This window comes from Phoxinus phoxinus, assembly GCF_949152265.1.
Source record: "Phoxinus phoxinus genome assembly, chromosome: 24".
NCBI lineage: Eukaryota > Metazoa > Chordata > Actinopteri > Cypriniformes > Leuciscidae > Phoxinus > Phoxinus phoxinus.
In genome coordinates this window covers 21,559,051-21,573,042 of record NC_136899.1, presented here as the reverse complement: position 1 = coordinate 21,573,042, position 13,992 = coordinate 21,559,051, and the positions used below count along the sequence as shown (strand labels likewise).

Below are 13,992 nucleotides of genomic sequence, written 5' to 3'. Positions count from 1 at the left end.
ACCCTTTGGTTTAGCCCTGGGGTCCCACATTGTTCGCGAATGATTGACAGTCTGAAACACCTCCCACTTCCTGTTCTTCGCAATCCCAGGATTTAGACGTTTCCTGTTTACATTCTGCGTTACTATAGGGGCAAAGCACCCTTTTTTGAAGTGGTCGCAGAACTTTGGGCCTCAAGCCCCGAGGAAACCTCAAGCCCCGAGGAAAAACAGGATCCACCCAATGTCCCCGCGCGAAGTCATCACTTTGCAGGCTTGACCTCCGTGATCCCCCGAGGACACGCCGCACTCCACCCACACCGGCATGAGAAACCCGTTCGCGCCGATCCATTATCTCCGTCTCAGCACCAGCACGTCTCCCCAGCGTCCCAGCACCAAGGGAAGACGACGGACACGGAAGGTTCGAATGTACAGGATTACATTGTAGTGCATCATACAAAGGGCATACCTGTAGGACTGCAGTAGTGCGCTCCTCCAGTGTAACGCGGTGCGGTCCTGGGCATGGATGTATGTCTCCAGATAATATCAAACAGATTGAGATGATCAGTGCATTTGTCCATTTTAGGCGTGAAGTTGTCTTTGTTTTTTTTTCGGATTTGTTTATAGAGATGAGGATAAATGAAAGTCATAGCCACAAAGTATTTTCCATAACCAATGCTTGGCTTGATGTTATTGTTTGTTCGTTTGTAAAGTAGATCCAAACAGCTGAAGAACCTTTTTCCATAGAAGAAAAGTTGTTGTTTGTTATCATCAAGTTTGAGGTCAACATTAGATGGTATGAGACCCACAATCAGAGTGTATAGCAGGAGAGCTGTTACCACACCTGTCCCACCAGCAGCCATCTTCCAACCAACTGTGAACTTCTGAAGTGCACAGTTATCTCAGCGATCAAAGCTTGTGAAAGTTCATACCATCAGCTCCTCCCTTGTACACCCTTGCTCCATTTATTTTATTTTTTTCTTATAAGTGTTCCTTGTTGTGACGCCTCATTTTCAGAGCAGTGTTGGCAGTTTAACGGGATACTGGTTTGGAGTCGGGTGAATGTACTTCACTCACAAGCGGACTTAAAATTATTCTAGAAGAGCTACAGACTTAGCCATGGTTGTACCATCCACAAAGACATCAAATCCACTGGGTAATTAGTAGTTTATGAACATGACTATATTTGTCATGTTATGGGTCAAAAAAATTTGTTTGTTTTTTGTTTTTTAAATTTGGAAATTACACTTTTTCTGTGTATCTTCAGTCCGCAGGTTAAGAAAACATATATTACTACTGGCATGTTTTCTTTGGATATTATCCTGTCTGGTAAGTTCAGAAGAAAATTTATACATTGAAAACAATCTGACTTTAAAAATAAATTAATAAGCATTTATAAGAATAAGACAAAAGGGCTGCTCAATTGAGCTCAGCTAAAATTGAGCTGAGAATGCATTTTAATTGTCAATTCAAATCATAAATCTGAATTTGGGCATTTTGCATACAAAATGCAGAATTTAATTTAAGACGGTAACAATTTGCTGTTAATGTATAGGTCTTAGCAGGAATCAATGGATTTTTTATGTTTGACATTTATTTTTATGAAGTTGTCTGAACACATTGTGAAGGACTTGTTCTGACTATTAAATGTAGTTTAGAGAATTATGCCTGAAAAACAAACAAACAAACACCAAAAAGCAAAAATAGATTGAATATAAATTCCCCTTTCTGGCATCTCAACTCAAATTGCAATTCAATAAACTTCAATGTATTATTTCATTATTATGGTGTAATACATAGACTTATTTTTATTCCTGTATGATCTCATAATCGATAAAACAGAGTCGATTATCTGTTACTAAGTTAAAAAAACTTGTCAAAATAATGCCTTTCGACATTTTCGTATCACAACAAGAGTTTAAAGACAAGACTTTCTTCATGGATTGCATAGTGGAATGGTGTATCTAATGATAATCAACATTCTTAGCATTTGTGAATAACTGACTGCTGTAAAGAAGTTCTGCCTCAGTCCTGTCCATATAATTTGCGGGTCTGACAGTGGGGCATGTCAACACCACTTTTTGCCAGGGTGTATATTGTCCTTACCACTTTTTGAAACATCGCACAGCACGGATGTAGCCTACCTAATACAAGAGAAACATCTCCAGTTGATTACCAATTTGTTCGTTTCTGTTAAACAAGAGGAGATTTGAAATCATGCTGTGTGCTCGTTTGCAGCAATAGGCCAGCTTCAGTTTGTGATCTGATTGTGATTCTGATCACCGTATAAGGTAGAAATATTTATACGCGATGCAAAAGACTCCTTACCATATGGTAAATATGACCGCTTGAGGAAATCAGACAAATTATATCACAATCATGTTTTTATTTTATCTGTCAGTAGGCTACGTATGGGGTTAGAATTGTTGCATTATTCCAAATAAATAGATTGAGATTCACAAACAAATGTAAAGAGATTCACAAAAATTTATCAAATTCACAAATAAATAGATTAAGATCCACAAATAAATGTTAAGAGTTTAGCAAAAATGTATACTCACAAATAAATAATATGAGATTTGCAACAAAAAACTTTTTTTTTTTTTACAAATGTGTTTTATGTCACAAACACAACTCTGCCTGGCATTTATTTGTGAACCGGTTTCTGAGCATTTGTTAATCGCTGCATGCATTTGTGAATAGCATCTTGTGCATTTGTAAATCCCCTCACGCATTTGTGGATTTTGAAACACTTCTAGCATCGACGTGCAGACAAATCCACAAATAAGTGGACTCCATCCACCGTTTACCCAAGCCAATCAGATAACGGCCACATTGAACTGACCAAACGTAGCACGTTCACGCTACAACCAATCACGTTAGGCTTTACAATCAGGGTGGTCTTGTATGGGATCAATATCCCGCCAAATGTATTGTGGCCACAGATCAAAAAATAATAAGCGTGATTCAAAAATGTAAAAACACATGTAAAAAGATATTGCACAAACTGAAAGAAATTATGCAAAATTATCAGAATAGCAAACAACGTGGTCACGGATCAAAATATAATAAGCATGAATAAAAACTTTAAACACATTCAAAATTATTTTAATTAATCTGTTTGAGATCGAATTAACGCTATTTTGTCATATAAGTTACAGACATGGCATCTGAAGACCATTTCTAATTTTTCTCAGTTATTTTGCTTTATTACCAGACTCAATATTTGGCTCGTTCTTACATAGTTGAGCACGTTCGCACATGCGCAGTCTTCAAAAACGGTGTTTTAAATCTCTTGACAAACTAAAAGACGTAAATTACATTTGTATGTATTCTAAATAAATAACACGGGTTGTACTGAATGTCAGCTTGCTTATTTTGCTAAAGATAAGGATTTATTCAGTCTATATCTCATGTAAACTAGAAACTATGCTTCAAACCACGGCTCGAGAGCTGTCGTTCCAACCACACAAGTTTGCGATGCTGTTTGCGAACGTTCGTTGGAACGATGGTTTCGGGAAACACCAAATCGTTAAACTATGCAGATAACAACGGAACTTGCGACCATAGTTGACTAACGATGCTTTCGGGAAACGCACCCCTGGTTGGTTGTAGCGCTATCCTATTGCGTGCAGAGGGATTTTGAGAGACAACCGTTTATCCCTCCCCTAGGATTAAGCCGCGTCTATGGAGAGTTGCCAGACTAAACATCTTGATGTAAGTCTGGCTTGCCAGGCTAATATAAAAGGGTAATTTACCTAAAAGAGCTTTTGCGATAAATAAATACATGTGCAACTTTCTCCTTTGATATAAAGATGACCAAGATAAAGAATCATATAAAATACAATGATGCGTCCGTGACTCTGCACCGGAAACAAAATGCAAAGCTGGATGACACACAGAATCTAGTTTTCTAAGTAGAGATGTAGCTGCATGCATATAGAAGATCACCGTAATCAATTATGGATAAAAAAGCACTCTCTACTAATTTCTTTCGGGCCTCATTGGGGAAAAAAAAATTTAAACGATAAAAGAAACCTAATTTCGCCTATATTTATTTATTTATTTTGTCCTCACATTCTTTCTTGTGTGAACCACTTACTATTCATGATCATCCATGCCCCTGCGCATATTGCCTTTCCAAACTAAATCTTTTACAAAATTTTAATCAATGTATTGTTTAATGTGAATGATTAGGCAGGATGATTTTCAGATCATTTTGAAGGAAAAATTCTAGGCGACAACATCCATTACTCAAAAGTATTTACTATGTGTTTTGTGGCGTTATTTCAGACACTTCAATTTTTTGTTTTTTAAATAACCATGCATAAACATTATTCTCTCAAAAATACAAACATGTACATGCATGTTTCTCACATATTATGGTAGCCCTGTTTGTGATAAATAGAGTGTAATTACACCTTTGCCATTAATATGTTTATAAGAAACTGAAAAAAGCACAAATGTCAGGGCATGTCAGAACATCTCAAGAACCCCAAAAACATCTTAGACCCCAGAGTGTTAACTCCAACAATCTTTTGGAAACAGGGTGTTGTTTGAATGTAGATTACAGCTCCATTTCAAGGGTGCTAATATCTTCAAAATGAATCAGATTCAGTTACCGCTACGATTGGTCAGTTCAATGTGGCCGTTATTTGATTGGCTTGGGTAAACGGTGGATGGAGTCCACTTATTTGTGGATTTGTCTGCACGTCGATGCTAGAAGTGTTTCAAAATCCACAAATGAGGGGATTTACAAATGCACAAGATGCTATTCACAAATGTGTGCAGCGATTAACAAATGCTCAGAAAGCGGTTCACAAATAAATGCCAGGCAGAGTTGTGTTTGTGACATAAAACACATTTGTAAATGTTTTTATTTTATTTGCAAATCTCATTTAATTTATTTGTGAGTTTTATAAATTGTAGGAGGGCGCTACAGAAAGCTGACTGAAGTAAATAGTCATTGCTATGGAAATTAAACATTAGCTTGTCAAGTCAAATTAGTATATAGGCTACAAGCCGGTTACAGAGAAAAGAGGGAGACCAACTCTATAGCGTCACTCACAGTGCTTCATGGGTGGAGCTAAAGACCTCTTTTGGCATGTTTTGCTTGTCGTGACTATAATTGGTGGAAGTGTTCTCAGTTATTTGAGTAGTGGCAGGGAAGTGAGTTAAATGTAGATGAGAACTCAGTTCTCTTTTCTGTCCAATACTTACTTGTTGTGTAAAGGCAACTCCTGTTTGAGCTACTGTAGGCTATAGATTTCACCAACCGCCTAAATATCCACATATCTTTTCTAGTATTATCCAGAAAGTATTTTTATCCAATATGGACATTAAACAGAGTGTAATTTGGTGTGACTGATATCCTGGTCCTCTTCTAGGTTCTATGGGGATTGAACGGTTGGATCCAAATAAGACCATTTCAGCCCCCCAAACCTAAACTATTTCCTCGAAATAATGATTATGCATCCTCAATATCCACTCATGACATGGGAATCAGTGAAGAGGAGTGGGATAGGCTACAGAAAGCTCTGGACTGGCCCGGTCCAGATCAAGAAATCACTCCGCTGAATCAGAGCACAAGCCCAGTCCACTCAACTTTCTCTATTGTGGGACTCAAGGAGAGTTACAAACTGGGAGAAAAAATATATGTTACCATCACAGCCAGAGACCACAACAAGAACCTGAAAAGATATGGAGGAGATTTTTTCAAAGCAAATCTATTCAATTTAGATCTAAAGGTGTGTTTGTTTTATATAATTTATATATATTATATTGTTTTATATAATTAAATAATAAATAAAACAAAGAGTTTCATTTTGGTTGATTTTGTTTACAACATTTTATATATTATAGTTTTATAGTGACTAAACGGTAACACTTTATAATAACTGCACGCTATTAATCATTAGTTAAGCATTAGTAAACAGTTCATTCATAATTTATAAAGCATTAATAGACATTAATAAGCAGTTTATAAATACCGTTATAAATGCTTTATTCTTTATTTAAAAGCATATCTATAATGTGTTTAATAATTGTATTTTCATACTTTATTAATGATCAATTTATCATTTCTAAATTAAGTATTGCATTATTTACAAACCATTTATTTAAGAGTTGTCAGTGGTTCATAAGATCACTTAGAAAGTGTAATTATGATTAATAAAACTATTTAAATGTACATTCATACATATTATTCCAGCCTGTTCTCACCCAAATGCGTCTCTATAGCACGCAGTGTGTTTATCGTGCAATTTATACGCGAAAATGAGTTTTTACGTGGATATGATACGCAGTTTTGCGCGTGCATATGATACGCACTTAATTTCGTGATATACACACGCACCCCACACCACTAATCCTACCCAAGCGTATAATACACACGCACCCTACCCCACCCTAAACCCAACCATGTGCTATCTATGCGTATACTATGCACGTAAAAACTCATTTTCGCGTATATATTACACGATAAACACACTGCGTGCTATATAGACGCATTTGGTGAGATCGGGTTGATTATTCAGACATATAGTAATAATTACTTAGTATGTTAATACATGTTTTATTAACATGTATTTATACTGTAATTCAGGGTTAATTTGGGTAGTTATAAAGCATTTAGTAGTGGTCAGTTAAGTCTTTTTGTGAGCTCATCTAAAGTGAGGACTATTTATGCCTTGTAACGCATTTACAGAGGAGATGTAAAGGCTGTTAAATATTTCTACAGTATGTTCTGTATCATTGTGTTGAGTTTTTTTTCTTACCTTTTTCTGTTTAGAAGATAAATGAGCCTTTAAATCTCCTCTGTAAATGCTTTACAAGCAATAAATAGTCCTCACTTTCGATGAGCTCACAAAAATAGTTAACTGACCACTACTAAATGCTTAATAACTACCTGAATTTACTACATTTACTTACACTTTCTAAGTGATCTTATGAATCACTGACATCTCTTAAATAACTGGTTTGTAAATAATGCTATACAGTACTTCATTTAGAAAATGTATCATTAACAAAGTATGAAAGCACAACTATTAAACACATTATAGATATGCTTATAAATCAAGAGTAAAACATAGCTGTATTTATAAACTGCTTATTAATGTCAATTAACGCTTTATAAATGATGAATGAACTGTTTACTAATGTTTAACTAATGCTTACTAGCGTGCAGTTATTATAAAGTGTTCGTTTTATATGCTTAAAAATTGGATTTACCTGCAGACATTCATTTTCTGCATTACACTTAACCTTATTTTCTTCTTGAAGGCGAGTGTGTACGGGGAGGTTGTGGATCACCGTAATGGGACTTACTCTGTAGCTCTTCTTCTGCCCTGGGAAGGTCAGGCACAAGTGTATGTACGTCTAGAGCACTCCAGTGAGGTTGTGCAGATTCTTAAAAAATACAGGAAGTCCTCATTCCCACGCAGCCACTATAATGGCTACTTTGAAGGGACAGGACCCGATAAAACCAGGATCAGTGAAGTAGTAGAATGTAATATTAAGTGGGGTGCAGATGGAAGTTGGATTAAAGGCAACTGCTGCTGTGAGTATAAGGATGTAAAAACAGGGACGGTGTGGCAGTGTGAGAGACCAAAGCAACTTTCTTGTGACAAACTGGTTCATCACTCATTCGGAGGTTTGGAAAACCCATTAAATCCTTTTGAGAAGCAAATTTTCACAGAGTAAGTGGGAAAGGATTAAAAATTAATTACAGAGGAATTGTAAAACTATAAAAACTGCAGAAGATGTTTTTTTTTCTCTTCACAGGACAAATGTTGCTATTACTGGAGACATACAAATCATAAATGTCCTCCCCAACACTCCAGGCATTGGTATGTTCATATATCATATAATCTCAAATTAAATGTATAGTTAGTTGCAAGAGAATTAAGAATTTGCATAATTACGGCACAGTCTTTTCAGGTAAATGTTTATTTGCTTTAGGCACAATGGAGAGATGCAGATCTGGCATCATAACACCAGTTCCTGTAGGCTTTTATCTGGAAGATGTCTGGAAGTCTTTTATGTGCAACACCCAACAGTTCAATTCTTCACAAATAGGAAATTGTCTTAAAAACAAGATCGTCTACTTGGTGGGAGACTCCACCACAAGGCAGTGGTTTGAGTATTTAGAAAGAACGGTGCCAGGCAAGTTATTCATACACAGAGGCCCCAAAAAGTATTTGGATGCTTCATCAACAAATGCATGAATGTCTTGCCATTACACCAAAATATTAAACCAAGTGACATTTTTTTTAAAGACTTAAATAGGTTGCACTTTAACATTGTAATTATTTTCTTCATTGCATTTCTTCAATGTAATTACAAAAATGGTTCATAAAGAATTTGTTTGCATCTAATGCAATGACATTCAGACATGCAAATGATGCATCTTGAAGGGATAGTTCACCCCATAATAAATATTCTGTCATCATTGTCTCACCCTCATGGCTATGCAAACTTGTATGACTGGCTTTCTTTTGTGGAACACAAAAGACGATTTTCATACATTTGGATCACATTGACTTTCCTTCTATATACAAAGACTGTTAAACATTCAATATCATCTTATGTGTTTTGCAGAAAAATAAAGTCATACATGTTTGGAAGAACCATGAGAGTGTCACATTGTTAATGTGTTTTCTGTTGTGTCCATGGACTTTTAGGTTGTTTTTCTCATTCAGTGTTTTTCGTCATCTCTGTCGTCATTTTCATTAGTTCATTTTCATCACCTGTCTAGTTAATCAGTTAATCACCCTTCATTGTCTTCACCTGTTGTACCCTCGTCATCCTCTGTATTTAAGTTCCTGTCTTTCTCCCTTCAGTTGTCGGTCAATGTTTGATTACTGTGGTTGATTATGTTACAGTGTATCGTGAGTGTTTCCGTTTTGTGTAAACTTTATTATAGTAAAAGTTTGAATTGGAGCTTTGTGCCTTTGCCTTTGTCTTCATCCGCACCATACCCGTGACAGATTGACCGACCCCCCTAAAATGGACGAGTGGGTAAAAATTTTCGTCCTGGCCAAGGAGAGCCAAGATCTCCCAGCCGTTGCCCATGGAGGATCGTTTGAGGGAACCCGTCTGGCCAGATTTCGCGGGACCCGTGGAGGCCGCAGTAGAGGCGGTGGTCGAGATGGACCCCGACACCATTCTCCGCTTTGGTCCCTCTTCGACCCTGGACGGTTGACGTCCAGCTCCAAGCCGCCTGCACCGCTGGCCCCGTCCAGCCCAGAGCTTCTTGCGCCAGAGCCCTCATCGCTGCCCAGCACAGAGCCCTCATCGCTGCCCAGCACAGAGCCCTCATCGCTGCCCAGCACAGAGCCCTCATCGCTGCCCAGCACAGAGCCCTCATCGCTGCCCAGCACAGAGCCCTCATCGCTGCCCAGCACAGAGCCCTCATCGCTGCCCAGCACAGAGCCCTTATCGCTGCCCAGCACCGAGCTTCCTGCACCGCTGGTCCCGTCCAGCCCCGAGCTTCCTGCACCGCTGGTTCCGTCCAGCCCAGAGCTTCCTGCACCGCTGGTCCCGTCCAGCCCAGAGCTTCCTGCACCGCTGGTCCCGTCCAGCCCAGAGCTTCCTGCACCGCTGGTCCCGTCCAGCCCAGAGCTTCCTGCACCGCTGGTCCCGTCCAGCCCAGAGCTTCCTGCACCGCTGGTCCCGTCCAGCCCAGAGCTCCCTGCACCGCTGGTCCCGTCCAGCCCAGAGCTCCCTGCACCGCTGGTCCCGTCCAGCCCAGAGCTCCCTGCACCGCTGGTCCCGTCCAGCCCAGAGCTCCCTGCACCGCTGGTCCCGTCCAGCCCTGAGCCTTCGCCGCTGGTCCCGTCCAGCCCAGAGCCTTCGCCGCTGGTCCCGTCCAGCCCAGAGCCTTCGCCGCTGGTCCCGTCCAGCCCAGAGCCTTCGCCGCTGGTCCCGTCCAGCCCAGAGCCTTCGCCGCTGGTCCCGTCCAGCCCAGAGCCTTCGCCGCGGGTCCCGTCCAGCCCAGAGCCTTCGCCGCTGGCCCCGTCCAGTCCAGAGCCTTCGCCGCTGGTCCCGGTCAGCTCAGAGCCCTCTTCGCCGCTGGTCCAGTCCAGTGCGGACCTCCCCAAGAAAATTTTGGGGGGGGGCAATAAGTCCTCTGAGGGGATCGTGGAGGCCCTTCCGACACGGTTCCCATGGCCGCCCGAAGGGTCGTCTCCGCCGTGGCCGCCCGAAGGGTCGTCTCCGCCGTGGCCGCCCGAAGGGTCCTCACCACCGTGGCCGCCCGAAGGGTCCTCACCGCCATGGCCGCCCGAAGGGTCCTCACCGCCATGGCCGCCCGAAGGGTCCTCACCGCCATGGCCGCCCGAAGGGTCGTCTCCGCCGTGGCCGCCCGAAGGGTCGTCTCCGCCGTGGCCGCCCGAAGGGTCCTCACCACCGTGGCCGCCCGAAGGGTCCTCACCGCCATGGCCGCCCGAAGGGTCCTCACCGCCATGGCCGCCCGAAGGGTCCTCACCGCCATGGCCGCCCGAAGGGTCCTCACCGCCATGGCCGCCCGAAGGGTCGTCTCCGCCGTGGCCGCCCGAAGGGTCGTCTCCGCCGTGGCCGCCCGAAGGGTCCTCACCACCGTGGACGCCTGAGGGTCCGTCTGCTCCGCCATGGCCACGCCCTCATCCTGCTCCGCCCTGCCCACCTGCACGTCCTGCTCCGCCCTGGAGGCTTCCTGCTCCAGATCGGCCACCGGTTCATCAGCCTCCAGGGCGCCCACCCTCCCACCCCTTTGGATGTTTTACGGCGCGAGGACGCGCCTGGGGGGAGGGGGGGGTTCTGTCACATTGTTAATGTGTTTTCTGTTGTGTCCATGGACTTTTAGGTTGTTTTTCTCATTCAGTGTTTTTCGTCATCTCTGTCGTCATTTTCATTAGTTCATTTTCATCACCTGTCTAGTTAATCAGTTAATCACCCTTCATTGTCTTCACCTGTTGTACCCTCGTCATCCTCTGTATTTAAGTTCCTGTCTTTCTCCCTTCAGTTGTCGGTCAATGTTTGATTACTGTGGTTGATTATGTTACAGTGTATCGTGAGTGTTTCCGTTTTGTGTAAACTTTATTATAGTAAAAGTTTGAATTGGAGCTTTGTGCCTTTGCCTTTGTCTTCATCCGCACCATACCCGTGACAGAGAGTGAGTAAATGATGACAGAATTAAAAAAATTAAGTGTACTATACCTTAACTGCCCATATATTTTTGGGGGCTGCGGTGTACAATAAAAAGCAGATTTGCAAAGTTGTTTAAGAAATAAATAAAGCAATGAGTCTAATGTAAGTTTTACTTCTCTTATTTAGACATAAAAAGAATGGACCTCCACACTCACCATCATCTTGGACCCCTGATGGCTGTAGAGTTGAAAAATAATATCATTGTTCACTGGAGGCCACACGGTGTTCCTTTGCGATTTGATAAAATGCCCATTACCGACGTGCATTATATCAGCAATGATATTGATGAATTAGCTGGTGGTCCTCATGCAGTCTATGTCTTTACAATATTTGCCCACTTTGTTTTTCACCCAATAACATTGTACGTGCATGAAGTGGCCAAAATCCGTCAGTCTGTTGTTGCACTGTTGAGTCGTGCACCAGAGACTACCGTAATCATCAAGTCTGGAAACACTGCGGAAATAAAGGTACAATTGTTCATTTTTCAATCCTACTCCATTTCAATAACTTTCTGTCTTGTATTCGTAATATGGTACATTTTTCCTGCTTTCTTTGTATTTAAAGTCTAGAAACACAAATATGCATGTGCTGAGGTGACACTTCATTTTCCAATTTATGCAAAATTCCATCCCTTAAAGTCCGCGTGAACCGGAAGTTGCAAATGACTTTTCTCAAGTGTTGTGACACATTTCCAAGTGAAACGGAATATTGAACAGAGGGCAGGGTTTTACTTTAGCGCTCCTCCTCTCCATCTCTCACCCATAGCAGAGTAACGGTTTGAGGGGAGTGGTTAAGCGTTTAACCAACCCAAGCCGTCAAGCCTATGTCATCAGAAAAGATTGCCATTCCAGACCCGGAAGTAACTTTTCAGACTTTGATTAAAGATAACTTCGGCAAACAAATTTTTTTCCGTGTATTAACTTGCACGGATTAATTGTTCACCACAAGCTTAGTAATATCCGCTAACAAAGTAAATAGGGTCAATTTTGATTTCATGCCGACTTTAAAGGTGTAATTCAGTCATATCATGTCATTACAAACCTGTATGATTGTCTTCCATGATTTTGCAGAATGTCTACTAATTTATTTATTTTACTATGAAAGTGGATGGGTACCAGAGTATAATAAAGTAGTCCATTTGACTCAAGCACTATTTCATTTTTCAGCAGAGCTGCCAACTCTCACGCATTGGCCATGAGACACACGCATTTGATTGGTTAGACACGCTCACACGCTCACACGCCTCACACGCCACACACACCCCCGATTTCTCACGCTGAAGTGTCAACCCGGTCAGTCCAATGCCTGAAAGATGAGTTTATCTATAGATCTACCTTTTGAGCCACTTGTGATCGACTAGTTATGCCAGACTGATGCCCGCAAATGAGTTTAAATCTCCCGGAATAGTTCTGTGAGAGAAACAGAATTAAATGTAACTATTTTTCCCATGAGAAAATTGTAGCCATTCACTGGACATTCTGCTATAAGTAACTTTTTTGTTCAATAAAAGAGACTTATAATAGAGCTAAGAATAAAACATGAGGAAATGTAGATGAATTAATCATTTTTTTTTGTATTAACTATTCCTTGTGTTCCCCCTATTATATAGGCATACAATGTCAAAGTTAAATGTCAGTTATAAAAGGTGACAGTGCTGAGTATGTTACTTAATTTTTTGTCTGTTTCTGGTAGAAAATGCAAACAATGTAGTTTGTCTAAACCAAGTTAACATTAATGCTTATAGTATTGTCTGTTACTGATCTGTGTTCACAGGATATTTTTCAAAGTGATTGGTATGCAATACAGCTGAATACAGTGATGCAGGAGATGTTCCGAGATATTGATGGAGTAATCTACTTCGATGTCTGGCAGATGACGTCCTGTCACTATCTACCTGAAAATATTCACCCAGCTCCTCTTATCATTGCTAATGAAATCGACATGTTGCTCTCATATATCTGTCCTGCCTGACACAATAGAATAACATTTACCTTACTTTGTGATAATCAGAGCCGTTAAATATGAGAGATCACAGTGCTACACACTGTGATCTCGCCGCCACGTGATTCGTGTAGCTCTCAATTGTTCCAAACAAATCCACGTTGATTATTACGTTGACACTTAAATTGCTTATAATATATTTTTTTTCTTCTGGGGAGTAGAAGAAACACAGCATTAATATGTTTTTGTGTTTCATTTTTGTGTTTCATTTTTAATGGGTGCTCCCATACCCTAGAATACATTTACAGCAACGACCATTTACTGCAAATTTCTGTAATGGAGAGACGGCATTAACGTTAACTGTCACAGTCTTCATCTGCACCTGTCTGTCTTAGTCTGCCCTACACTTCCCAGAATCCCTTGTGTCTTCACTTCCTCATTACCCACCTGTTTATCGTCTTGTTCATCCGTGTCACCTGTGCTCACCTCGTCTTTTGTGATTTGTGTCTGTATTTAGTTTCCTCTGTTCAGTCTGTTCTTGTCAGCTGTTAATTGTATTTAGATGTATGTGGAGGTGATTATCTGCCTGTTTATACCTTTTTTGGATTACCTGTTGGAATTAAATATCTTACATTGAAGCTCTCTGCCGTCCTCCTCTTCTTCCGCCTGCATAGACCCCTGACAGAACAGCTGACCATAACAATATGGATTTTGCAGCAGTCCAGATCCTTTTCCTTTTCCAGGAGGATCAGTCCCTCGAGGGCTTGGTACCTTTCGTTCATTATGATGACACCAGCCTCAGTGTTATCTTCCGGGCAGGCCTCAACGCTGAGACCAAAGCCCGCCTGCCCGGAGATGGGCATCGGGAGAACTTTGCTGCCTTTGTGG

General features: G+C 41.2%; 1 protein-coding gene across 1 annotated transcript; it reads left to right on the top strand.

Annotated features, from left to right (window-relative positions):
• Positions 1-990: 990 nt before the first annotated feature.
• Positions 991-13,740, top strand: LOC306992647 (NXPE family member 3-like). The gene is made up of 8 exons (XM_079601778.1): positions 991-1,132; positions 1,244-1,305; positions 5,364-5,723; positions 7,258-7,673; positions 7,759-7,823; positions 7,936-8,139; positions 11,290-11,630; positions 12,937-13,740. Exons 1-8 carry the CDS (start codon positions 1,096-1,098, stop codon positions 13,132-13,134), a joined length of 1,683 nt encoding a protein of 560 aa, XP_079457904.1. The 5' UTR covers positions 991-1,095; the 3' UTR covers positions 13,135-13,740.
• Positions 13,741-13,992: the final 252 nt, after the last annotated feature.